At 46.8% G+C, this 25,437-nt stretch overlaps 1 protein-coding gene across 1 annotated transcript in view; it reads left to right on the top strand.

Moving 5' to 3' along the window:
- Positions 1 to 25,437, top strand: part of SEZ6L (seizure related 6 homolog like) — a 201,072-nt gene that overhangs the window by 109,989 nt on the left and 65,646 nt on the right. Inside the window, exons 3-7 of the mRNA XM_036823427.1 lie at positions 12,232 to 13,002; positions 13,825 to 13,958; positions 16,058 to 16,250; positions 18,193 to 18,378; positions 21,928 to 22,093. Of these exons, the coding sequence (XP_036679322.1) occupies positions 12,232 to 13,002; positions 13,825 to 13,958; positions 16,058 to 16,250; positions 18,193 to 18,378; positions 21,928 to 22,093 (1,450 nt within the window). The remainder of the gene's footprint in view (positions 1 to 12,231; positions 13,003 to 13,824; positions 13,959 to 16,057; positions 16,251 to 18,192; positions 18,379 to 21,927; positions 22,094 to 25,437) is intronic.

Here is a 25,437-nt window from a genome sequence, read left to right as displayed (position 1 = left end):
ATAATCTCCTTAGATGATTTTTTTTCAGAGTGATGAATGTCTGAGCCTGGTGGAGAGGATGGCTAGATGATCTGGGTTATGCCTATCCCATATTGAGGGATTTTCCTTCCTCTCCTCTGCTGGGGGTCCTGGGCCTTTCCTGTGCCCCCATGATGGAGGTGTTGAATCGCGGATGGTCAGTCAATGATCCTAGCCTCCTCCCTTTTTCCTGGCACTCATTCCCCTGTCAGTTAACTCATCTCCAGGTGGAGGGAGGACATGGAATAGAAATCTGTCCATTTCAGTCCTGAAGAGAAAATTGGTTGAAAAGGAAGGAAGTTACTAAAAAACCAACGGGTTAACGAGGAAATCGAAAGGGAAATTTTAAAATGCCTTGGGACAAATGACAATGAAAACACAACCATACGAAATCTATAGGATGTGGTAAAAGCAGTTATTAGAGGGAAGTTCATAGCGATACAGGCCTACCTCAAAAAACAAGAAAAATCTCAAATGAAACAATCTAACCTACCACCTAAAAGAACTGGAAAAAGAAGAATGAACAAAACCTAAAGTCAGCAGAAGGAAGGAAATAATAAAGATCAGAGAGGGAATAAATAAAATAGAGATTAAGAAAAGGAAGGAAGTTAGAACAATGGACCTATGAGGCTGAGAACTGGACCAGAGTAGCTTTTACCACAATGAGGCCAGGGCACTTGGCCTTCGTTAGTAATGTCTACACCCTGCTCCCCACCACCCAGGCACGGCCACATTCAGAATTCTAGAATTTCTGGATTTGAAGGGAACTTCATTATCTCCTAAGCTCTTGCTAAGTGTTCCAAAGCACCCTTTCTCTTCTTCACCCACTGCATTGGACGTCTAGCATGTGCAGAGCTTTGCAAGAAATCCAAAGATGCATTGCCTATCCCAGCTTCCCTTTTTTCTCCCCATCCCTCCCCACCCTCCTCACTCTTCCCTCTCTACCGCCTTCCTTCCTTGATGAATTCAATAAATTTTTTTTCGATTTCTTCTCCATGGAAGACATTGTGGTAGTTGGTGCGGGATATAATAGTGAGTAAAATAAATAAAGTTTATATACTTTTACTGTGCACTCAGCACTGCATTAACTTAGCTTTTCAGGAAGATACAGGGAAGACCAAACCCAACACAGAGGACAACAGTGTACGGGGGTCTTGTGGTTCCCAGACAGCTTCTGAATGTCACAGTTATTCTACACTTGGGACACACGTATGCATGAGAGGTGACATTGCATGAATGTGGACCATCTCGTGGGAGACAGTGAACATGAGGACAAGTCACCAAGACTAATTCAGATTGTGAGAAGCACTCTGAAAGGAATGATACAGAAAGTGAAAAAGGGGATTTTGGAGAAGGAGAGCTGAGACCTGGATGACCAGAGGAAGCCAGCCAAGCAAAGATACCAAAGAGAGTTCCAGACTGAGGGAACAGCATGTGCAAAGGCCCTGAGGTACAGAATGAATTTGGAAGTTTTAAGGGGAAAAAAAGTGCATGGGGTCATACTGTAGTTTGAGGGGAAGCATGGTAAGAGATGATATTGGCCGGGGGGTGAGGGGGGGGTGGTCCAAGGCTAGACCCAAAAGGCTTTGAAGCCCACTGAAAGGAGTTTTGATCTTATTCTCAGTGTTATGGGCAGTCACTAATGGGTTCTAACCAAAGAGATCCTATGACCTGATTTACATCTTAGAAGTACTACCCATCCACTCCAGATGATTTGATCATTTCCAAGGACTCATCTGGTACAAAGCCTGATTGGGGATCGATTTTGGAGGTGTGGTGGGAAATCTTCAGTGGCTGACAGTCTACATGTGTATGAGGATTCCCATCTGTCTTGCCCAAAGTAGAGGACCACCATGGGTCCCTTGATATAACTGCGAAGTCAAGACTTCCTTGAAGAGCGTGAAGTGCTAGGTGAAGTTCAGGTGACTTGTGTTTAACCTAAATGTTATTAATAAGCAAGTCAATGAGGCCCATGCGAAGTTCCTCCCGAGTCTCTGGGCTCTAATTAGTCAGCGCAGAGGGTGGGGATGGTCGTCACTCCCCTCAGTAGTCCTCTTCGCTGATTTTAACCAAGTGGGAAAAACAGACCCAAGGAGCCAGATGGGACCAGCTTGATTACTGAGGAAGCTGGGCTGTAGACCATAGATGGACACCTATACTCTGTCCTCCCCAAGTGACTTTGATTCAGCGTACCCAGGGCCAAGGAGAGAAGTCTGGAAAAGAGGGGGGACAGAGGGGAAGCCCCACTGCTGGCTTTTTGGTCCAGTGCTGTTGCCCTGGAAATGGGATGCCATGGATATCAGATATCCCAAGTACCTCCCTCCCTAACATCTCCAATCAGATGATCCCTCCTCTCTCAGGAGAAGTGAGGGAGAGATGGAGAAGTGGACCACTCCCTGCTGGAGTGACGCACATTTTCCCCACCCCCTGTGGAAATGTGAGAGCCGTCTGAAACCCTGAGAAAGGTTGGGGTTTGTTCTCTGCCCTTCTCTGAAACTGGGGTGGCAAACCTCAGGGAGTTACGTACTATTACTAATTAGTATTGCTATAAAAATAGCACACAGATGGCAAATTAATCAAATTATTAAAAAATAATGCACAGTAAAAAGTGGTTCCCTTTCCCACTGCAAGCCTCAGTCCTGCTCTGCTAAGGCAATTCCCATTACTTTGCTCAAATGTATTCCTTTCACTCCCATGAGAGCTGTTATACCCACTACTCTACCTTGATTTTTTTCACCTCACACTGAATTGTGTTGGCACATAGCTCTGCTGTTCTTTATGTTATTTTTTTTTAAAATTTATTTATTTATCTATTTTTGGCTGTGTTGGGTCTTCGTTTCTGTGTGAGGGCTTTCTCCAGTTGCGGCGAGCGGGGGCCACTCTTCATCGCGGTGCGCGGGCCTCTCACTGTCGCGGCCTCTCCTGTTGCAGAGCACAGGCTCCAGACGCGCAGGCTCAGCAGTTGTGGCTCACGGGCTCAGTTGCTCCGCGGCATGTGGGATCTTCCCAGACCGGGGCTCGAACCCGTGTCCCCTGCATTGGCAGGCAGACTCTCAACCACTGCGCCACCAGGGAAGCCCTCTTTATGTTATTTTTAAATTAGTTACATAGTTGTTGAATAGGTAATATTTTATTGATACAGACACACACAGCTATATATGTATATATACATATACACACACATAGATACATATATATGTATCGATGTAAAGGTATGTAGTGAAAATTCTCCTTCCCACCATTACTCGCCATCCTATTTCCAGTGTCCCACCTCCCCTATAACCATCATGATTAGTTTCTTGTGTCTCCTTTCGGAGTTTCTTTATGCACATATAAGCAAATGCCAACATATCTAGTTTTATTTTCTTTCCCCATTTCTACACAAAAAGCAACGAATTCTGTGTACTGTTCTGCACTTTGCGTTTTAACCTAACGCAAACCATGGCCATCTCTCCTCTTTGGTCCACAGATAGCTTCGCCATCCTTTTCTTGCAGCTGCACAGCATTCTGTTTGGATGTTCCGTAATTGATTTAACCTTATTGATGGATACTTCGTTTGTCTCCAAGTCGTTTGCTACTGCATAGAGTGCTGCATTGCTTAACCTTGTATGTATGTCATTTTGCACGTGGGCAGACATCTCTCTGCAGGATAAATTCCCAGAAGTGGACTTGAGTCAAAGGGGAGATGTAATTCTGAACATTCTTGCCGGGTTACTCACCATGTAATTCACCAGTGACTTAATCTCATCCATTTGAGCCCCGCGTGTATTCCATCTTGTGTTTCTGCAGTCATTTAACTAGCCCCCTATAGATGGGCAGGTAAATTGTTTCCAGATTTTTGCTAATAGAAATAATACTTGGTACTGCGAACACTTTGTACCATCCCACTGGGTGTCATGACCATAACTGTCCTTCTGTTTGGGGACCTGACCAAGCAGCCCATCTACCTAGAAGTCTACAGCTGTTTAGATGGAACTTCTTTTGCTACCAAGCCACTGCATCCACACTCTCTTGCTAGCCCTCATGTGCCACAGATCCCCGGCCTGATCTGTGATGTAAAGTCTGGCTACAGTGGGGTGGGCTTCTTGGGTGCTCTGGAGTAAAAGTGAGGTGAGGCAGGTGAAAGGTCAGGACCAACCTTGGGCACACCTGCAGCAACAACTAGAGAAAGCGAGGGAGCACCTCGGAATCACCTGGGGCGGGGGGTGCATTCTAGAAACCACTATGCCTGGATGCAACTGCCCCGGATTCCAACTTAGATGGTCAAGTTAACAGTCACCGGAAGTTAAGCATAGACAGAGCTGGAGGGCAGCAGCACTCTTGTGTAGAGTAGGTGTCAGGGTAAATAAACAAGTTTAGGTTATTCTGGAAGGTGTTTTTTCAGCATCAATCAAAATGTTAAATATGTAAATCTTTTGGCTGAGCAATACAACTTCTGGGACATGTTCCTGAAGAATTACCTGGACATGTTCACGAAAGGTATGTCTTTATTGCAGTGTTATTTGAGAAGACAGGGCGGAGAATAACAACCTGAATATTAATCGATTAAGAGCCTGATTCAGTAATGTACATGTTTATATTTTAATGTAGCCATTAAAAAAGCATGAAGTGGCCACATATGTGCTGACAAAAAGATAGCCATGATGGATTATAAGTGAAAAAATGGTGGTGGGGCACTAGTGTAATGGAATACTATACAGCAGTGAAAAATGAATTGATCAAAACAACGCTTATGGGCTTCCCTGGTGGCGCAGTGGTTGAGAGTCTGCCTGCCGATGCAGGGGACGCGGGTTCGAGCCCTGGTCTGGGAGGATCCCACATGCCGCGGAGCAACTCGGCCCGTGAGCCACAACTACTGAGCCTGCGCGTCTGGAGCCTGTGCTCCGCAACAGGAGAGGCCGCGACGGTGAGAGGCCCGCGCACCGCGATGAGGAGTGGCCCCCGCTTGCCACAGCTAGAGAAAGCCCTCGCACAGAAACGAAGACCCAACACAGCCATACATACATACATACATACATAAATAAAAAGAATGTAAGCAGACAAGAATAGCATTTAAAAAAAAAAAAAAAAAAAAACAACGCTTATCAACATGGATGAATCTCACAAAATGCTGAACGAAAGGAAAGGAAAGGAAGGAGCAGGTTGCAGGAGGATTCATATATAAAGTTTTAAAACAGGCTGCACAATATATTGTTCAGAGATATTGACACATAATAAATGCACACAATAATAATAATAGTAAAATATACATAATGCACATAATAAATGAGAATGCTCAAGGCCAAATTCAGGACGGTAGTTACTCCCAGGAGGTGGAGAAGAAGAAGGAGAGGATGGTAGGGAGGAACAAACAGAGATTGACTGTACTGGTTTGCCTTCTATTTCTTAAGCTAAAGGTGTACACACATGGGTATTGTTGCCTTAGTCTTCAGCTCTATCTGAATGGCTGGAATATTTCAAAACGCACTTCTTAGTAAGTGCCAGAGCAGTATATACGATGTCATAACTCTGTGAATATTTAGATCGACAGTGACAACAGTGCTTTGTGAGGGCTGACAGCTGCTCTGTGAGCCGTGCTGGACACTCATGGGCTCATCTTACTCTCTGACAAGCCTAAGGGATAAGGCTGGTGTGATCCCACCTTACAGATGAGAACAGGGAGGCCCAGAGAAGGGAAGGGACTGTCCAGGGTCTCGTGGGCAGTTAGCGGCAGGCTGAGTCTGGAACCCAAGCAATTCTGACTTCAACCCCACACTCCTATGTGCTGTCACACCTTTTAAGGTAAAAATGCTTTATTATTTTTATATCAATACATTTTATTTGGAGATTAAACAAGATCCTATTAACAGGGGTTCCCTTTGGAAGGTAGGACTGGTGGATGGGTCGGGGTGGTACAGGGCTGATACTTCTGATTTTACACCTTTCAGGTATTCTTGCATTTTTCAGATAAACTATGTTATGTGGAAAAGAGGAAAGGACACAGGAAACAAGGTCAGAACGTGTCTAATCCTACCCCAATTTGCTCTATGATCTTGGACAGGTCACTTCCTCTTTCTGAGGTTTGATTTTTATTTTCATCTATAAAATGGGAAAAACAAAATGCCAAGTTCACAGAACTGTTTGGAGGTTGGAATGAGATCGCAGCTGGGAATGCACCTTGCAGAGTGTCAGTCACCATCTGAATGTCAGTGTTGTTAGCCCGGGCATAGGTAGAGGGCTCTGACTGAGGCACTAGATGAAACCCCACGGCACCCGAAGCCCACCCCCATCTCTGCCCTTTCTGCCCCAGAAAGTCTTCTCAAAGTCCAGAGGGTCCTTGTTCCCTCAGGGCTGAGTGAGCTGGGTGAGCTGGGTCCTCTCTGGCTGAAAGGAATGGGTTGTATTCATCAGCTCTGGCTATTTGCTGTCCAAGGTGAACCTCTGGATGCTAGCACCTGTTGCCTGTGTCTGGCACATAGTAGATGCTCGCTGAATGAATGAATGATCAAATGTGAGTGGGAGAAAGAAATACAGCCCTCACTTATGTCAGTGTCCTTATCTGTAAAATGGGGATTAGCTGAAGACCTTCTCCGCCCTAAAATTCAATGATTTAAGCAAAACAAAGCAGATCAGGGGCTTCCCTGGTGGCGCAGTGGTTGAGAATCTGCCTGCCAATGCAGGGGACACGGGTTCGAGCCCTGGTCTGGGAAGATCCCACATGTCGCGGAGCAACTAGGCCCGTGAGCCACAATTACTGAGCCTGCGCGTCTGGAGCCTGTGCTCCCCAACAAGAGAGGCCGCGATAGTGAGAGGCCCGTGCACCGCGATGAAGAGTGGCCCCCGCTTGCCGCAACTGGAGAAAGCCCTCGCACAGAAACGAAGACCCAACACAGCCATAAATAAATAAATAAAAATTAAAAAAAAAAAAAAAAGCAACAGTCTTTAAAAAAAAAAAAACAAAGCAGATCAACCCCAGGAATGGGAGTGAAAGTCTGTTCAGTTCTGGGGGCAGTACCAATGGTCATCAATGAGAGGGTCTTTTGCTCCCCCCGCCCCCACCCAAGGGACATTTGGCAATGTCTGGAGTCATTTCTGATTGTCACACAGGGGGTGGGGGGAGGTTGCTACTGGCCTCTAGAGAGTGGAGACCAGGGATGCCGCCCAACATCCTGCAGTGCACAGGACAGCTCTGCCCCCCAGCAAAGAATTATCCAGCCCAGATGTAGACGGCACGGAATGAACTGACATTCTTTGTTTCTGGTTTTGTCTGATGTGCTTTGATGTGGTTTTTCAAGCCTCGAATAGCCTTGTGTTGTTATGGCTGCTAACATGCTGTGTGACCCTGGGCAGCCCATTTTCCCTCTCTGGACCTCAAGTCCTTCCTCTGGGCACTTTGTAACCAGGAACTCTGGGACACTTTCCATCTATAAGAGGTGACATTTCGTTTTTGGTTTTGTCCCTGTGGGGGCCAAGCAAACCCACCAGCATGGGCTGAGCAAGTCCTTATTGTGGAAGGTGAAGAAAGCACCACTGAATTAGATATGAATATTGTTGATGAGAACAGTGACTAACATTTTTGTACTGCCATTTATCAGAAAGGTATCCATTGATCCACCTGCCATTCCTACTTCCTAAAAGTAGTCACTTTGATTACTAATTCACGAGTCCAGTGAGACAAGAGTTACCATCATCCCCACCGGGAGACTGCATCCCAAAGGGGTTCAGTGACTAGTGAATGAAGCAATTCTGTGATTACAAATATTTGTCTGCTTTCCCTCCTCCTCTCCATCACAAGGCAGCATTTAAACCCTGCTCTTTTCATAAAATTTTTTTCACTTAAGAAAGTTTTGAATACTTCTTATGCACATTTTAGAAAATGTCAAAAAGTAGAAGGAAGAAAACACATCACTGAAAGGCCCACCACCCAGAGGCAACCAGGATCACACTTGGGGGCCTTTCCTCCAAGTCAAAAGATGACTCTTTGATTGCGATTTGTTTGAGTTGGTTGCGTCTAGTCGTTCGCATCCACACCATAGAGTTTTACGTCTTGCTGTTTTCACAGAACGTTATAGCAGAAACATCGTCCGGCTTCTGTTTGCTCCACTTCTCCTTCTATCCCTTCGTGCCTGTGTGATGTGCTATTGCTTAGAATCCAGGCTGATCCTGGCCATTCTGCTGCGGGCATTTAAGATACAGATCTTCAGCTTCAGAGCTTCAGAACTTGTGCTTTTTCGACTTCAGTGGGATGCTTCCCCGTCTAACCTCCCATCTCCCCATCAACGTTAGAAAAAAGAGAGAGAGAGATGTGTTTCCCCCACAACTTGGGTAGCAGAACAAATGTTCAGTTGCCTTCAACGTTGCTCCATTCTGTCTTGAGAGAGAAAAGCAGCATAAGGATGTAATTAAAGCTCTGTCTCTTCGGTTTGGTACCCGTATTGGGTTATCGCTGTGCGTCTGCCTTCCTAACTTCTTCTTTTTTTTTAATCGAAGTATAGTTGATTTTACAATGTTGTGTTAATTTCTGCTGTACAGCAAAGCGATTCAGTTATATATATTCTTTTTCATATTCTTTTCCATTACGGTTTATCACAGGATATTGAATATAGTTCACTGTGCTATACAGTAGGACCTTGTTACGCCTTCCTAACTTCTTGAATGCAGGGACCATGTCCTAGAGTGTTGACTCTCATGCTGAGGGCCAACCAGCCAAGAGAGTCAGCACCCAGTGCCTTCACTCATCAATTGATTGACAGCATTCCAGTGGGGCACTGAACACCCACGATAAAGGGAGAACCAGCCAGACGTGACTACGATGATTGAAAAAGTTAAGTGCTATGGGAAAGAGGAGTTAATTTAACCCGGTGGTCACTGGGGCCCCAGGAGAAGCAGGCCTGTTTGAGCAAGTGAAGTCTCTGGACCTCTGAGGCCATGGAATCCAATTTTGGCCAATTCCCCCTGGGATGTGGTTTCGCGTGGCACTCATTTGGCCAGCGTCCCAGCTGAGAACAAAGGCCGGGTCTCATGGGCTGCATGCCTTGCAGATCACAGAATATACTCATCTGTCTTGAACATGGCCTTCAGTTTGGAGCCAGCCAGCAAGACCCCAGCGTGTGTGAGCTCTGAAGAGTAAGAAGAGGCATCGGGGGCAGGGAGATGAATTTACATGGTGCATATTGCAACTCTTCTTGGGAGACAGGTGTTCAGTGAGAAAGGGCTGACGCAGTCCAGTGGATCCGCTTCCTAAAATGCTTTCTAGCTGCTGAGCTTGGCACCAGTTTTTCCCTGGGGACCCCAGAGGTGGCAGCAGTGATTGGGGGGGGGGGAGGAAGTTGACTACAGGGTCCTCTTTCTTGTATTTCCTTCTGCTTTTCTTGGCTGTGCTGGATCTCAGTGGGCTTGGAGGAGATCCAGATGTGATGGGTCTGGCACAGGAGACCAGACCCATCCGGTCTGGTTAAAATTCGTATTTTAACCAGGAACGTGTTGGGGTTGGGGGGTGCCATCTGGGGGGTTGAAAAACGCTGTAGCCCACCCAGCAGAAACACAAACAGACCAAGGGTTTAGAGAGAGGGGTTTTGCGGGGAGAGGCCAATTCAAGCTGAGGAGAGGCTGCAGGTGATAATGCTCCGTATTTCTTGAAGGCTAGCAGCGTGATCTTTGCCATCAGGAAAACCAAGGTTTGAAACCCAGCTTTGTTGTATGACCTTGGAAAGTTATTTAATATCCGAAAGCCTCCATTTGCCCATCCATAAAATAGGAATAATGATTTCTAATTAATAAGGGTGAGAAAGATTTAAGTGAGGTAATGAATACAAAGCGTGTAGCACATGCCTTTGCACATATTCAGCACTCAATAAAGTGATCAGAAATAAAATGTTATAAATATCACTCTTATTATAGCCAAGGCACGTTGATGTGCTTTATGTCATTTGTAATCTTTTATCACCTTTGACACAACTTGTTTTCCAAGTATTTCTATCTCTCACTCCCTCTTCCACTTCCTCTCTCTCCTCCAGCCCCTTGTGATCAAGGGGACATTTTTGTGGAAAGACTGGCTAAAACTAATGTAGCCACAGGACCCAACAAAACTCACAAGCTAGTGTCAGGACTGAGGTTGTCACTTGGCCCTTTTTAGCAAGATTACCAACAAGCTCTAAGAATAATTGCCAATTACCTGATTGTTTCAAAAATCAACAGTCAGAGCTGGAAGGACCCTTAGATTTTATCTAGTCTGGCTGCCCATTTGACACACAGAGAGAAGAGGAAACCCACCCAGTAATGATGGGGAGTAGTGACCAAGACAGGACCACTATCCGGGTCCCCCAACCCCTGGTTGCATCCAAGCTCTGTGCATCAAACCACAGCTGGGTCTTGGGAGCCAGGTCTCCTGAACCCTCATCCTTGATTGTTTTTGTCTCATCACCTTCTCACTTGACAGTCTACAAAGATGGTCAATACCAATCATTTGATAAAAGTGACTGTGAGCATAAAAGTCACAGCTTTCAAGCAGGCCCACAACTGATCTGATCCTATGAGGTAGATGGAGTATCTCTGCTACACAAAAGAGGCTTAATGGACTTGCCCAGGTTCACGCAGCTAGTAACTGTCAAAGGCAGGATTTGAACCCAGGTCTAACCCCAAAGCCTCAACACTTCCCACCTTGGACCAGGAAACCTGCCTGGCGCCTGAATGACCTGGATCTGTCCTCAGGTCATCCACACACCCTTTCCTCCCTGATGTCTGCTTCTGCCCCAGTGCCATCGTCGGCCTGGAATGTACACTGGCTTGGTAATCAATGTTACACAACAGGAATATTTGTTGATGCCAGTTGCAAACTGTTGCAGTCTAGATAGAGTAAGCCACTGTCGCCGCCGACTCCATGAAAGTAAAAGAGCCTTTCCAACGGCTACGGAAATAAATTTAAATGACAGTGCTGAGGGGACCTGAGACTGTGGCTGAGTGAGTGTCTTTCTGTGGAAAATTGACAAGGACAGCTATCAGTCCTTTGTCCCCAGGACGTAATTCCTCTCTATCTCAAGATCATCATCGGGAATGTTCTGACTGCTCCAGCCCCCTGCTGAGGGCACGATTACAATGACAAGAGTATAAAAAACGATGACGGATATAGCAGTGGATACATACGGGGCACTCTGTGGGTGAGGGACCCACATGTATGTACATGTACGTATGTTTTCCATAATCAACCTCTTGAACGATGAAAACCCTATGAAATAGGGGGCAATAGCCCCATTTTACAGCTGAGGAAACTGAGGCTCAGAGAGGTGAAGCCATTTGCCAGCTTGCAGTTGGCAGAACTGGGTCTCAAATAAGTAGATGCAGCTGCTTTCAGGCATAATTCTGCTAAACAGTAGCCTGGGCCAGCCCTTATTTAAAATTATTAGGTGGTTTTCCTTTCAAGACAAAAATAACTCACAAGGAGTCAGCAGGACATACAAGGCCCACCAGAGCCTGGCCCCGACCTCCCTACCTCACCAGCTCTCTCTCTAATCACCCTCCACCTCTGTCCCCTGTTCTCTTTCATTCCTCTTTTGCACTCACCTCAGCCAGGCCTCGGGTCTTCCCACATGCCTCTGTTCTAAACCTGCCTCATGATTCTGGATCCTTAAATCTTCGTGTGTTTCCCACAAGGTCACTTGTACATTATTTAGTTAAAACAAAAAAAAATCAAACTCCCCCAATCCCAGGATACTATAGCCCTGAGTCAGGGCACACAGCTTAGAAAAGAGACTGTGGGTTGGTTACAGCCCCACTCATCCTCTTAGTGGGATAGCCTTGTGCAGTGAGCAACCTGCCCAGCTGTACATGGTGGTCCTGCCCCACAGACTGGGTTAGGGGCCTGTCCTCTTAGCCCACAAAGCTTTTCTCTTTCTAAGGGTTTATCACATCAAATATGATTATTTCTACTTTCTTATTCCCCCTCCCAGGGCATATGTAACTGGACTGTGAAATTCTTGTGCCCTTGGTTTCTGTAGCTCTAATGCTTAGCTCAGGCTGGCCATGGTCAACCCCAGTCTCCCTGGTTGGGAAAAGGAAGTAAGAAAGGAAGGGAAGAAGGAAGGAAGGAAAGGAGGCAGCCCCACATTGGTTGATTGGGCTATACCAGCATCCTCGCAAGCCTTGGGTACCACCTTAGGAGGGCCACCCTCAGAGTCTGCCAGGTGAGGACCTAAAGCCCCCGGCCCCAAGCTAACTGGTGTCCGTTCTCTTTCCAAGATGCGCCACTGGAGGGAGATGCTGGCCCTTCAGGTACTTACTTTCTGCCCTCGGAAGCCCTGGGGAGCAGCAGTCTGAGCCAAGAGACCCCCAACGAGAGAGTGACCATGGCCCCTCTGAATCCAGCGCAGTCAGGGGACGAGCTTCACAAGCCAGAGATGGAAGGGATGGTCCCCTCCGCACCTCAAGACCCCGCGGCCGCATCCATGCTGCTTCCGCTTCCGGAGGAACCCGGCACCAGGCATGCCTTCCCCCCCACGAAGAAGCCGCCTTCGCTCAAGCAGGTGAACTTGACCAGGAAGCAGCTGAGGCCGAAGGCCACCACCGCAGCAGCTGTGCAGAGGGCGGCGTCACAGCCAGCATCCTCGGGCCTGGGTCTCCTCTCCTCTGCCACGGAGAAGCCCCGCCCACCTGGGGACCACGACCCCGTGGCCTCCGCAGGGGAGGAGACCCACCCACTGTCGCTGTCATCGGAGGAGCCCCTCTGGCTGGAGCGGAAGGAAGGTGCAGTCCCCACGACGCCTGCGCCCCTACAGATCGCCCCCTTCACCTCGCAGCCGCTGGTGGCCCACACGCTCCCCCAGAGCCCCGACCCCGGGGTGCCCGCCGTGCCTGAGGAGGCCCACGAGGCTCCCCCAGGGGATGCCAGCCCCATGACCCTGATGGACAAATGTGAGAACGAGCTGACCGGGTCGGCCTCGGAGGAAAGCCAGGAGACCACGACGTCCACCATCGTTACCACCACAGTCATCACCACCGAGCAGGCCCCAGGTGTGCAGCCCCCAACCCCTCCAGCCCTCCCAGAACTGCGATGAGGCACCTGCTGTGTGCAGGGCATGGGAGAGGGGGGCCGGGGAGGTCCACGCCCCACCACTGGTTACCATCTATGGAGCCCTGGCTATGAGCTTGACTCTGTGGCCCAGAATTAATATCCCTATTTTAGAGATGAGACCCCTGAGACCGTAAGACATTGAGCACCCTGCCCAACGCCACACAGCTAAACAGCGGGATTCAAAACCTTTCATCTTGGAACAGAATCCTTTTGTCTGCCTAGAAGGCCCTAGCCTTTCAAGGTGCTTTTGCTTTTACCGTTACATGAACTTGATAAAATGCACGTCTGTGTTCCAGTCTTTCTTCTATCTTTTTTTCCATCTTCAAACACAGAAGAGAGACATCAGCTGTCAATCATACATTGATTTTGGACAAATGCAATGTGGCCGCTCAGGAAAGAGTATGAGCTCTAGGTTTGACTCCTGCTCGCTGTGTGAGCTTGGCCCAGATGCGCACCCTCTCTGAGCTTTGCTTTATTTATCTCTGAGATGAGAATGAAATATCAGTCCCTTTGAGGATGAGTGGGGTCACCCCTGTAGACCGATGAGGTGCCTAGCAGCATGTAGTAAGTTATCATTCTATGTCAGATGCTGCTGTTTGATTATCACGTTGATTCTGGAGCTGAAGGAGAATGAACAGCAGTGGGAGGAGTGGGGACAGGAGAGCACAGGTGTCCCCAGAGGCCCTGTTCCAGCCCGCAGCCCATCTGAGAGATGACATCTGAGCTGTTCTCCGTGTCCTAATGACAGTGCTTTCCTCCAGCTCTCTGCAGTGTGAGTTTCTCCGATCCTGAAGGGTACATCGACTCCAGTGATTACCCACCGCTGCCCCTCAACAACTTCCTGGAGTGCACGTACAACGTGACAGTCTACACTGGCTATGGGGTGGAGCTCCAGGTAACCCCAGAAAGGCGCCCTGCAGTGGCTGCCTCTTCCAGCAGGAAGTCTCTGAAGGACTGTCTGAGTCACGCTTATTTTTATCATCCTAACCAGTTTGGTTCTGGCTTTGCTCTAATGGGGCAATTTAAGCTGGGCTTTGGTGGATGAATAGGAGTTCCCAACTCAGGGCACAGCTGAAATAGCTTGGCACACATGGAGGAAAGGGGATGTGTTGATAAATTGTGAATCATTACACCCAGAAGGAAAGTCCTCTGATATCCTGCTTATCAAACATGTGGCTCATGTGATTCATAAACTTTTGGCTGCAAACTAAGAATGGAAAAGCAAGGTAGCATAGTGCTCAAACATCTGGGTTTTAAGTCGCAGCTCTACCAGTTAATGCTGTATGACTTTGGGTAAGGGACTCCAGGTCTCTGAGCCTCAGTTTCCCCATCAGTAAAACAGATGAAAATGTTGCTACTTTACAGAGTTTCAGGGAGGAGTAAATATGACAGTGCACAGAGAGCATTCATCCAGAGCCTAAGGGAGAGAGAGCGGGCACTCAGTGCATGTTACCAATTATCCCCACCCTAGTTCCAGGCCATCCCCAACCGACCTCCCCATCTTTAGAAGCACGTTTTGATATGAAGTAAGATGACATGCCAGGAAGTGGTGAACTGTGCAGTTCACTGTCTCACAGAAGAAAGGGTGGAAGTGAAGCCAGAAATGGAGGCCAGTCCCACGTGGTGGCAGAGCCTTCCAGGCCGAGGTTAGTACCACGTGGTGGCAGACCCTTCCAGGCCGAGGTTAGAGGCTGGACATGTGCTTTTTTCTCATGGGCAGTAAGGAGCCACCAGAAGATTTTGAGCAGAGTCAGTTGTATGACATAAGCAGGACTTTACTTTAGGAAGGTTTTCTGATTGTACAGGGAGGATGAAAGGTAAGCCTCTCAGCAGAACTTGTGTCCAGAGCTTAGCACAGCATGTGGCACATGGTGGGTACTTCGTAAATGTTCATGGAACTAACCTGGAGAAAAGTTGCAGTCCAGCTGATTCTGGCACTTGATGAACACTTTCCTCCACTTGAATAGGCCCACTCTGTGTAATACTGTACGGAGCTTTTTATCAGGCACAGTAGAATTCCTTCATTAGCACCTACTCTGGACCAGTCACAGCAGTGGGGGACAGGGTGGTGTGTAAAGCTGATGCAGAGCCTGCCCTAAAGGAGCCTGCTGTTTTGTGATTGAGATAGACACACATGGAAGACATTGGGATGCTTCTCCCAGTGGTCTGTAGTAGATGTTCACAGTGGATGTTGTAGAATCACAGTGGAGAGACAGGCAAGCTCCTTGGCAGTTAGGGAAGGTTTCACGGAGAAGGGCACTTTTAGTGGGGCTTTGACGAATGAGTAGGCGTTCATCAAAGAGAAAAGAGAGTAAGGTGTATGGCCTGAAAGTGGAAGGACTTGTCAGTAACGCCTGCCTTGCTTACACAAGAGGCAAGGGTCTGGGGTCCCAGGCCCCACTAAGAGAAGGAGAAATATTCATATTGGGAACTGGGGACTGACTAAGGTCCCCACCCCACCCCCGCTCCATTTGTTCAGCATCCTTGTCTGCGAGTAAAGTATCTCCCTTCTTTCTCTCCCAAGCCTGGAAAGTGGACTTGGCAAACCAAGTACCTGGAGCTTTGAGGAGGCTCTGCCATTGAAGCCACTATTGAGGAGGATAAGAAAGTGGGCCTGAGAAAGCCCTAGAGATGAGGCCCCCCACGCCCTCACCAGTTTATGCAGAAGGGCAAGAATGTATTCAGTCAGTCTATAAAGATCTATTGAGCACGTACTATGGGCCAGGCACTATTTTAGGCCCTGGGGACCCTGAGCAGCACGGAAAGTTTCCTGCCTCCCTGGAGCTTACCTTCTGGTGAAATGACTTCTGTCTCCCTGGAGATGGGACCTCAGGCACAGGCTGATCAAACCCCTGCCCCCACCTGCCAGCTCCAGAAGACTCTGTCTCGGCTGCCAGCATCCAGAAGCCTCTTTCATGGGACTCAGATAAGGGGGCTAACAGATGCCCTGTCTCAAACATGACTCAGATTCTGTCTGCCCCTACCTGTCTCCAGGTGAAGAGTGTGAACCTGTCCGAGGGGGAGCTGCTTTCCATCCGCGGGGTGGACGGCCCCTCCCTGACCATTCTGGCCAACCACACCCTCCTGGTAGAGGGGCAGGTGATCCGAAGCCCCACCAACACCATCTCTGTCTACTTCCGGACCTTCCAGGACGATGGCCTTGGGACCTTCCAGCTGCACTACCAGGGTAAGATCAGGCTGAGGCTGTTGAGATGTAGCTTTTTTCTCCCTTTCCCTCTGGAGCCAAGGATTCTCACCCTTTTTGTGCCAGGGACCCCCCTCTGGCAGTTTGGTAACACTGTGAACCCCTTCTTAGATTTGTGTTTTTAAGAGCATAAAATATATACAATTCAAAAGGAAGCCATTCATATTTAATAGCAGTTGTCAAAATATTGTTTTCATCTATGATAATCTATGCGCTTCTTTATTAACACATTAAATAATATTTCCCAGTGGCTCTGATAATTACTGTAATTTCAAAGGAGCATAAGAAATATGTCAAGATATTCATTTTGATATGAAAATATCTGATTTCTCTTGGTGACAGAGTCACAGTTTCTGTGACTATGTTACAGATTGTTGCCTACATTTGCGATTGAAGGAAATATCATTGTTAAGTAAAAGGTTAATGAAGAATAAGCAAGCCGCTTTTTCCCATTCAAGTTCACGTCTCCTGAATCTGACACACAAATCCCATGAGAGTCCATGGGTTTCTGGGAAAGAGCCTCTGCTACTGGAGTCCTTCTCTCTTTTTTCTTCTTCTCCACTGTTTCTTTCTTTCCTTTTTGTCTGTTTCCAGTCTCCTCTCTTTTGTTTTCTGTTCACCTTTCTCCTCTCTTCTCCTCCCTCTTTTCTTGCTTCCTTCATATCTTTCTTTCCTCCCCTCCCTCTCTTCATTCCCACCCCCATTCTCTCTTCCTTCTCTCTCTCTCTCTCTCTCTCTCTCTGTCTCTCTCTCTCTCATTTCAATGTCATCCCATTTTCCCCACCTCCTGGGCGGTTCCCAAGACCTCCGGTTACTTCCCTTACCAGGAGCTCCCCCTGGATACTTGCCAAGTATATGACGGGGAAGGGGAGCCCTTAGCCATACCTTGGGAGATTGAAAGCCATCCACATTTACGTCACATTGACTAAATGTCTGGAAAAACAATTCATTTAAAAATTTCCCCTTGGATGTTTCTGAAACAGATGGGTGACTGTATACAGGAGTGTCCGTTTCCTCACACCTTCTCAATAATGCAGACTACCGTCTGTTGTCTTTGTTAATTAAAAAATGCAAAAAATAGCTCATTGAGCCATGAGCTTGAATTTAGTCCTTCTCATGGGAACTGGGAATGCAGATATCCTAGGCTACAGCAGAGGTCAGACCATAGTCTAGTGGTGGAGCTAGGATGGATTCAGCACCCTTTTATGAAAATGAAACTCAAGGAGCTCAACGTGGTCACGTACACCCTTCTACCACCCCATCCAGTGAGCTCTGTGCACCAGATATTGGGCTAAGGAGGCTCTTCTGTGGCATTTCACATGTAATCCTTACCGCCACCTGTGAAACAGGGACGATCACAGAGAGGAGAGTGAAGTTCAGGACACCGTGTCACTTTCTCAAGGTCACACAGTTTCTGAGTGATGAAGTAAGAGAATGTAAACTCACATCCATCTCCCTCAGAGCCCAAGCCCTTACCTCCCAGGACAGTTGTTTCCAAGCTTTCATATCTTGGGCATTTCCTGAAGAACTGGTTATTCTAACTCTGGTCCAAGAGCCTGCATTTTTATCAGACACCTAAGCTGTTCGTGCAGGTGAGACTAACCTACCTGGGTGCTCCTGTCCCTCCTGTGATCAAGGAGAAGGCCATTCTGTCTCCAGGGAGAGATGGGAACACATTTGCCACCCCAAACCTGCTGTCTCTGATTAGGCAGCGTGGGGAGCTGTGAGCCTAGAAAGAAGTGCTCATCTGGCTGTGTCAGCACCACGTGGTCAACTCGAGTCACAAAAATACCCTCCTCCAGCACTCCAGGGTCCTTAGGGACCTCATCTTTTCTCCTCAGCAAAAATGGACTCCCGGGATGTGGGTCACGTTCTTTGTCTCCCCCTCTGAGAGATGACTGTCTGCCCCTGCATTTCTTCCCAGCCTTCATGCTGAGCTGCAGTTTTCCCCGCCGGCCCGACTACGGGGATGTCATGGTGATGGACCTGCACTCAGGTGGGGTGGCCCACTTCCACTGCCACCTGGGTTACGAGCTCCAGGGTGCCAAGACGCTGACGTGCATCAATGCCTCCAAGCCCCACTGGAGCAGCCAGGAACCCATCTGCTCAGGTACATGCCAGCCTCAGCCAGACCAAACACGGATGGTCCACTTAAGAGGGGAGAGACCAGCCCCCAGGGTATGAAGATTGACCTTAGGGAAGAGATTCCTCCAAATACAGATGGCTGCTGCCATTTAAAGTTTTGTTATATGATAAAATTGACCATTAGTGACATTTAGTACATTCACAATATTGTGCAACCATCACCACTATCTTTATCACCCCCAAAAGGGCACCCTGGACCCAGTAGCCCCTGGCAACCACCAATATGCTTTCTGTCTCTATAGATTTGCCTATTCTGGACATTTCATATACATGGGATCGTACAATATGTAATCTTTTGTATCTGGCTTCTTTCACTTAGCATAGTGTTTTCAAGGTTCATCCATGTTGTAACGTCTGTCAGAACTTCATGCCTTTTTATGACTGAATAATATTCCATGATATGGATAGGCCACATTTCATCTGTTCATTTGTTGGTGGACATTTGAATTGTTTCCACTTTGGGGGTATTAGGAATAATGCTGCTATAAATGTTTGTATGCAAGTTTTTATGTTTTCATTTCTCTGGGGTATATACCCCAAAGTGGAATTTCTGGGTTATATGGTAATATCATGTTTAACTTTTGAAGGAACCGTCAAACTGTTTTCCACAATGGCTGCACCATTTTACTTTCCCACCAGCCATGTATGAAAGTACCAATTTCTCCACATCCTCACCAGCACTTATTTTCGATGTCTTCTTTTTATTATTATAGCCATATAATAATGTGGGTGTGATCTTACTGTGATTTTGATTTGCATTTTCCTAATGGCTAATGACATTGAGTATCTTTTCATATGCTTGTTGGCCATTTGTATATCTTCTAGGAGAAATGTCTATTCAAGTCCTTTGCCCATTTTAAAAATTTGGTTGTTTGTCTTTTTCTTGAGTTGTAAGAGTTCTTTATATATTCTGGATACTAGATCCTTACCGGATATATGATTTGCAAATATCTTCTCCCACTCTGTGGGTTGTCTTTTCACTTCTTGATAGTGTCCTTAATTTTGACAAAGTCTAATTTGTGTAATTTTTGTTTGTTGCTTGTGCTTTGGATATGACAGCTGCCGTATTTTGAGCCCAGTCCATATGCCAGGGCTCTGATAAATCCTCACAGCAATCCTACATGGTGGGAACAATTATCCCCATTTTATAGATGAGGAAACTGAGGCTCATGGAGGTGAAGTTTCTTCCTCAAAGTCACCAGATAGAAATTGAACTGAGTCCAGAACCCTTCTCTCCTGAGCTCTTTTCCTTACACCTTCACTGTTCAAAGTGCAATCTGCAGACCAGTGAGATTATTAGAAATACACAATCCCAAGCCCCATACAAAACCAAGCGAATCAAAATCTACATTTAAAATGCTCCTTTTGTGGTTCATGTGCACATTATAGATTGAGAAGCACTCTGTACCACACTCTGTCTGCCCCAGTGGCCATAACCTTGACCATCCTCAGTTATCAAGAGAGCTAATCTCTATTAGATTCTCAAAAGTCCTGACCATGGCCAGGAGAGTGTAGGCTGCCCACATTAACTGAGCACCTACTCTGTGCCAGCCCATGAGTCATGTACAAGGAGAATACTGGGAATAAGAAAACATCACTCCTGCCCTCCAGGCATTCATAGTCAGTAGAATTCAAAATGCAAATGAGAGCTGATGATAAATTCTCAGATTTAATTGTTGCAGTATCATTCCCCCAAGGCCCTTCAGAATTTTTCTTTTTTTTTTTTTAACAAAGAAAAAAAATTCAAACCATAGGGCAGTTGGTCTCCATGCCTCCCTGATGTTAATTTTTATCTATGTATGAAATCAGAGAGGAATTAAGCCTCAATTTGTGCTAAGGAAGACGGATGGGGAGCCGCCGCTGGCAAATTGAAACCAGTCATCAGTCGGCTTAATAAGGCAAGGAATGGGAGCAGAGAGGCCGCAAATGAGCGGCAGCTCGGGGAGGACAGGTTGCCGGCGCCCCCCACCAGGGACAGTGTCCTCCATCTCCTCAGCTCCTGAGCTATGGGGCAGTAATGCTGGCTACATTTTGAGCACCTACTCTGTGCCAGGGACAGCACCAAGCCCTCTACATGCAGTGTTTCATTGACTTACCACCACAGTCCCATAAAGAGGGTGGAATTATTATTAACACTTTACAGCGACCTAGAGGTTCAGAGAGCTTCAGTGGCTTGTCCTAGATCCACAGCAGATAAGTGGCACTGGCCAGATGTGAACCTTCACTTTAGGATGGGGGTTCAAGAGAGCTAGCTGGAGAGACTGCGTCCCAGTGCTCTGTCCGTGGTCCTGAAAGAACTACTGTACAAGACTTCTTGGTAGTGTCTTTGCTGTAGGTCACAGCAGAGTCTAGAGCAGAGAAGGGAGCTCTCTGCCTTTCTCATCGGTGCAAGTCCTTATTAGTCATGCAGTCATTCAGCAAACATTTAATGAGAACCAAATATCTCCTAAAAATAAGACTACCTCCCCACATTTGTGTAGCTCTTCCTAGTTCACAAATCACTTTTTAATATTTATTAAATTTTTATGATAAAAGTAATATATGACTCTGGTAAAAAAAAAAAAAATTCCGAGAAAGTGTTGAAGATTGTAGCAAATCACTTTTATATTCCTGGTCTCAATTGATCCTTGCATATAGCTCATTGAAATAGATATAGCCGACCATTTTCTAGCTTCTTTTTTCCCACTTAAAATATAGTGAATATTTTCCTATTTTCTCAAGTTCTTTGAGAACATGGTTCTTAAAAACTATGTGAATGGCATGCATTTATTTCACCAAGCATCTGTAAGCGGACATTCATGTTCTTTCTTGTTTTTTGCTCTTAGAGGCAATCTGGCAGTGAACATCCTCATTCATACATTTTTGTGAAATTCTCTAAATCTTTTCTTAAGGTAAATTCCCAGAACCTTAATTACTAGGTCAAAGTGTTTGAACATATTTTCCAGATTTTTCATCAAATTGCCCTCCTGAAAGCCCATAGCAACTTGCATTCTAACCACTCCTGAATGAGAGTGACCATTTCCCATCACTGGAGATAGCTTTCCAGTTTATTGCTGCTTTTTATCTTGACCAATTAGGTAGATAAAGATAGAATATAGTTTAGATTTGCATTTCTTTTATTACTAGTGAGGCTGTATTATTTTAGTGCTTACTAAGTAATAAAAGTATATTTCTTCTTTGGAGAACTGCCTATTTATGTCCTTCTTAATTACCATTTTGTAATTAGGAATCAGGGCACAGCCAGCACATGGAAGAATCCTTAAACCACAGCCATTCATTCCCCACCATGGAACGCACATGGCAATGGTTCTAATCATGGAATTAGACCTCCTGTCAAACAGGATGAACCTGTCTCAGGAGGATGGGACTTTTCCCATGGTTTCTCTCTTCCCCAGCCTATTTCCTCCCATGAAGGGGTGGGGACTGGGAAAGGATGAAACCCTCACTTCCTCTCTCTCTCTGTCTCTCTCTGCAATCCTCTCACTGCCCACCCACCCCTACTCTCTGACCCCAGCCCCTTGTGGAGGGGCTGTGCACAACGCCACCATCGGCCGTGTCCTGTCCCCAAGTCACTCTGGAAATACCAATGGGAGCCAGGTCTGTATGTGGACAATTGAAGCTCCAGAGGGCCAGAAGCTGCACCTGCACTTTGAGAGACTGTCACTGCACGAGAAGGACAGGTAAAACTCTGAGGGTCCCCAGCCAGCCTCATTCCTTCCCAGAGTGTTAGAACGTGGCTTGGGATTTGGAGTCTTGAAAGGACTAAAACGCTGCCTCATGGACGCCAAGAAAGGAAGAGCTGGGGAGGGTGGCAAGGATATTAGAGACCATCATCTTCGATCTCTTCCTTTTACACATAAGGAAACTAAGACATACAGAGGGGAAGGGACTCACCCTAGTCACGCAGCAGGGTAGGGGGAGAGGCAAGAAGGGAATCCAGTTCCCCCACCTCGAACTGCCTCATCCCTTCCCCTGCACATCCCTTTTTGCAATTGAACAAGGAGGGAGTGTTTACTGAACATCTGCTCTGTGCCCAATCATGTATTAGGCTCCATGGAGAACAGGAGAGAAGTAGGAAACATGGGTTCCTGGCAGTTGAGATGGAAAAACCAGACTTATGTACAAGAAGGAACTAGAGAAGATACAAGACAACATCTAACCAAGAGTATGTCCGTAGATGCTAAGTTATATGCACAGAATCCAGAATCTGAAAACTCTGAGAACTTATTCTAGAATATTCTGGAATGTTCTAGAAAATTAGGGTCTTAGCTGCTTAGACTTGCTGTCTTAGGTTGAGTTCCCTTGGAAACAGACAGAGTGACAAAGATGTGAGAGAAAGTGGTTTGTTTGGGAGCTGATCTTAGAAAGCACCAGGAAAATGAGCAGAGAAGGAAAGGGAGTAGATACAGTATGTATTAGTAAGCAGGTGACTGCAGAGACAGCTGGGTCTCTATCTTCTGGGGGCCTCCAGGAAGCCGTGTTGAGCAGGGCTCAGAGCATTCTTATCGGAGGGTGAGGGAGCTGGGTATTTATCCACCCCCACCATCCACTGTTGGAGGCGGCGTGCTCCTGGACACACTGACTCCCCAACACTGCCTGCCACCCTTGGAGCTGGCTGAGCTGGCTGATTCTCAGAGACTCTGGAAACCAGCCGAAAATGGGTGAGTAATGAGTGCTGAGGGGATGTGGGTAGGGCACCGACAGAATGTCAGCACCTTAGAATTCTGGAATCTGTCCGATGTTGATCTTAGAATTATATAGTGTCCTGGCTTCTTTGAAGCTTCAAACCTAGACCATTAACCTCTAGGAAAGGATTCTGAGAGAAAATAGCAGAAAACTGAGTAAGTTACCCAACTCTGGAGTCTACTTCCTTCCAAGTCGTCCAGCTTTATCCTGAACAACTCCATATCAATAAATCACTGCTTTAAAGTACAAGGTGTGGGGCTTCCCTGGTGGCACGGTGGCTAAGAATCCGCCTGCCAGTGCAGGGGATATGGGTTCGAGCCCTGGTCCGGGAAGATCCCACATGCCACAGAGCAACTAAGCATGTGCACCACAACTGCTGAGCCCACGCGCTGCAACTACTGAAGGCCGCGCACCTAGAGACTGTGCTCCGCAACAAGAGAAGCCACCGCAATGAGAAGCCCACTCACCACAACAAAGAGTAGCCCCCGCTCGTCACAACTAGAGAAAGCCCGCACAGCAACGAAGACCCAACGCAGCCAAAAATAAATAAATAAATTTATAAAAAAAAGAAATTCTCTTCCACCTGGGAACTCTGGGAGCCAGTGTAGACACACACCCTAACCTCCCCATTCCTAGTGGCGAGAGAGCAGAGATAATTGTCCCTCATCTCCCGTCAGTTGGATGATGGCTGCTCTCAGAGTTTGTTAATTCCCTGACACACTGGCCTGTCACCTGTTCCAGTAGCTGGGGTGCTCCAGAGAAAGCCTGCAGGACAAGGAACACAAGTGCAGAGAAATGGTAAGAGCCTTGAGGAGCAAGTAAGCCCGTGTGCCACAACTACTGAGCCTGCGCTCTAGAGCCCACGAGCCACAGCTACTGAGCCTGAATGCCACAACTACTGAAGCCCCGTGCCTAGAGCCTGTGCTCCACAACAAGAGAAGCCACCACAATGAGAAGCCCGCGCACCACAACGAAGAGTAGCCCCTGCTCACCACAACTAGAGAAAGCCTGCACACAGCAATGAAGACAATTAATTAATTAATTAATTAATTAATTAATTTTTAAAAAGAAGAAATGAGACCTGATCTAAACCTTGGAAAGAGATTTGATCAGGGAACCCAAAATACAGTGAGTGGGTAGAGTAGCCCAAGCAGGGAGAATAGGAGTGCGGGGTGGGCAAAGATGTAGAGGTAAATGGGGATCATCTTCTGAAGGGCTTTGGGTACCGGGCTGCTTCTATAAGCTATAGATAGCCATGGAAGGATTTTGAGTAGAGGAGAGAAATGAAGAAAGATTTTAAGGATGGTTTCCCCCCAGAATGAAGTCTTTCTAAACTCCAGTCCCATAGTATGCAGCACAGAAGGTGGGTTCTCTGGTCAAACATGTTTGGGAGACAATATGTACACAGTCTCTGTCTTGGAAGGTGCTAATGCACATTAGCTGGCAAAGGCACTGACAAGTCCTGCAAGGGAAAAAATGTTTAATTTTTATTTAACCTGGCATTTCCCAAACCCATTTGACCATAGACTATGTATAGATTTTTATCACTATTTTAGACATTCTAGAGCACATAAGTAGAAAATTGCTATTTTTGGAAGATTAATTGACTAGAGATTTTGAGATCCTGAGAGTTTGCTGTAGAGCAGAAGACATTGGTTCTCTGAAACAGGAGTCCTGGGGCATGGCCCCCAAGATACAGCAAAATCAGCAGGGATCAGAAGATTGTGAAGAGGCCCCTCTCTACTCTCGGAATGGCCCTTGGCCTCTACCTCAGCCCCCTCCTCATACCAGCCACAGTGGACACATGGCAAAATGAACAGACTGTGACTCTAACATTTATGCATTTTGGTGACATTAGAAATTCATATGATAACCCGTTTTTATGGGTCACAGTAAAAAAACCCCAAAAATATCTCAAAGGATTAAAAATGCCTGTTTATGATTCCAGAAAAATAAGTGATCCAATTTGTATACTGGTTTCTTCCCCATTTTTGCATAACTTTTTAAAAAATACCAAGGCTAGCAAAGAGCCAAGTGCCAAAGGTTGTATTTTTCTTTTTTAGTAAATGTATTTATTTATTTATTTTTGGCTGTGTTGGGTCGTCGTTGCTGCGTGCAGGCTTTCTCTAGTTGGGGCGAGCGCGGGCTTTCTCTGCTCTTCCTTGCAGTGCACAGGCTTCTCATTGTGGTGGCTTCTCTTGTTGCGGAGCATGGGCCCTAGGTGCACGGGCTCCAGTAGTGTGGCACGCGGGCTCAGTAGTTGTGGCTCGCGGGCTCCAGAGCACAGGCTCATCGTTGGGGAACATGGGCTTAGTTGCTTTGCGGTATGTGGGATCTT

The sequence above is a fragment of the Balaenoptera musculus genome, chromosome 14, assembly GCF_009873245.2.
Source record: "Balaenoptera musculus isolate JJ_BM4_2016_0621 chromosome 14, mBalMus1.pri.v3, whole genome shotgun sequence".
Lineage (NCBI taxonomy): Eukaryota > Metazoa > Chordata > Mammalia > Artiodactyla > Balaenopteridae > Balaenoptera > Balaenoptera musculus.
This window is presented reverse-complemented; position numbering and strand designations above follow the sequence as displayed.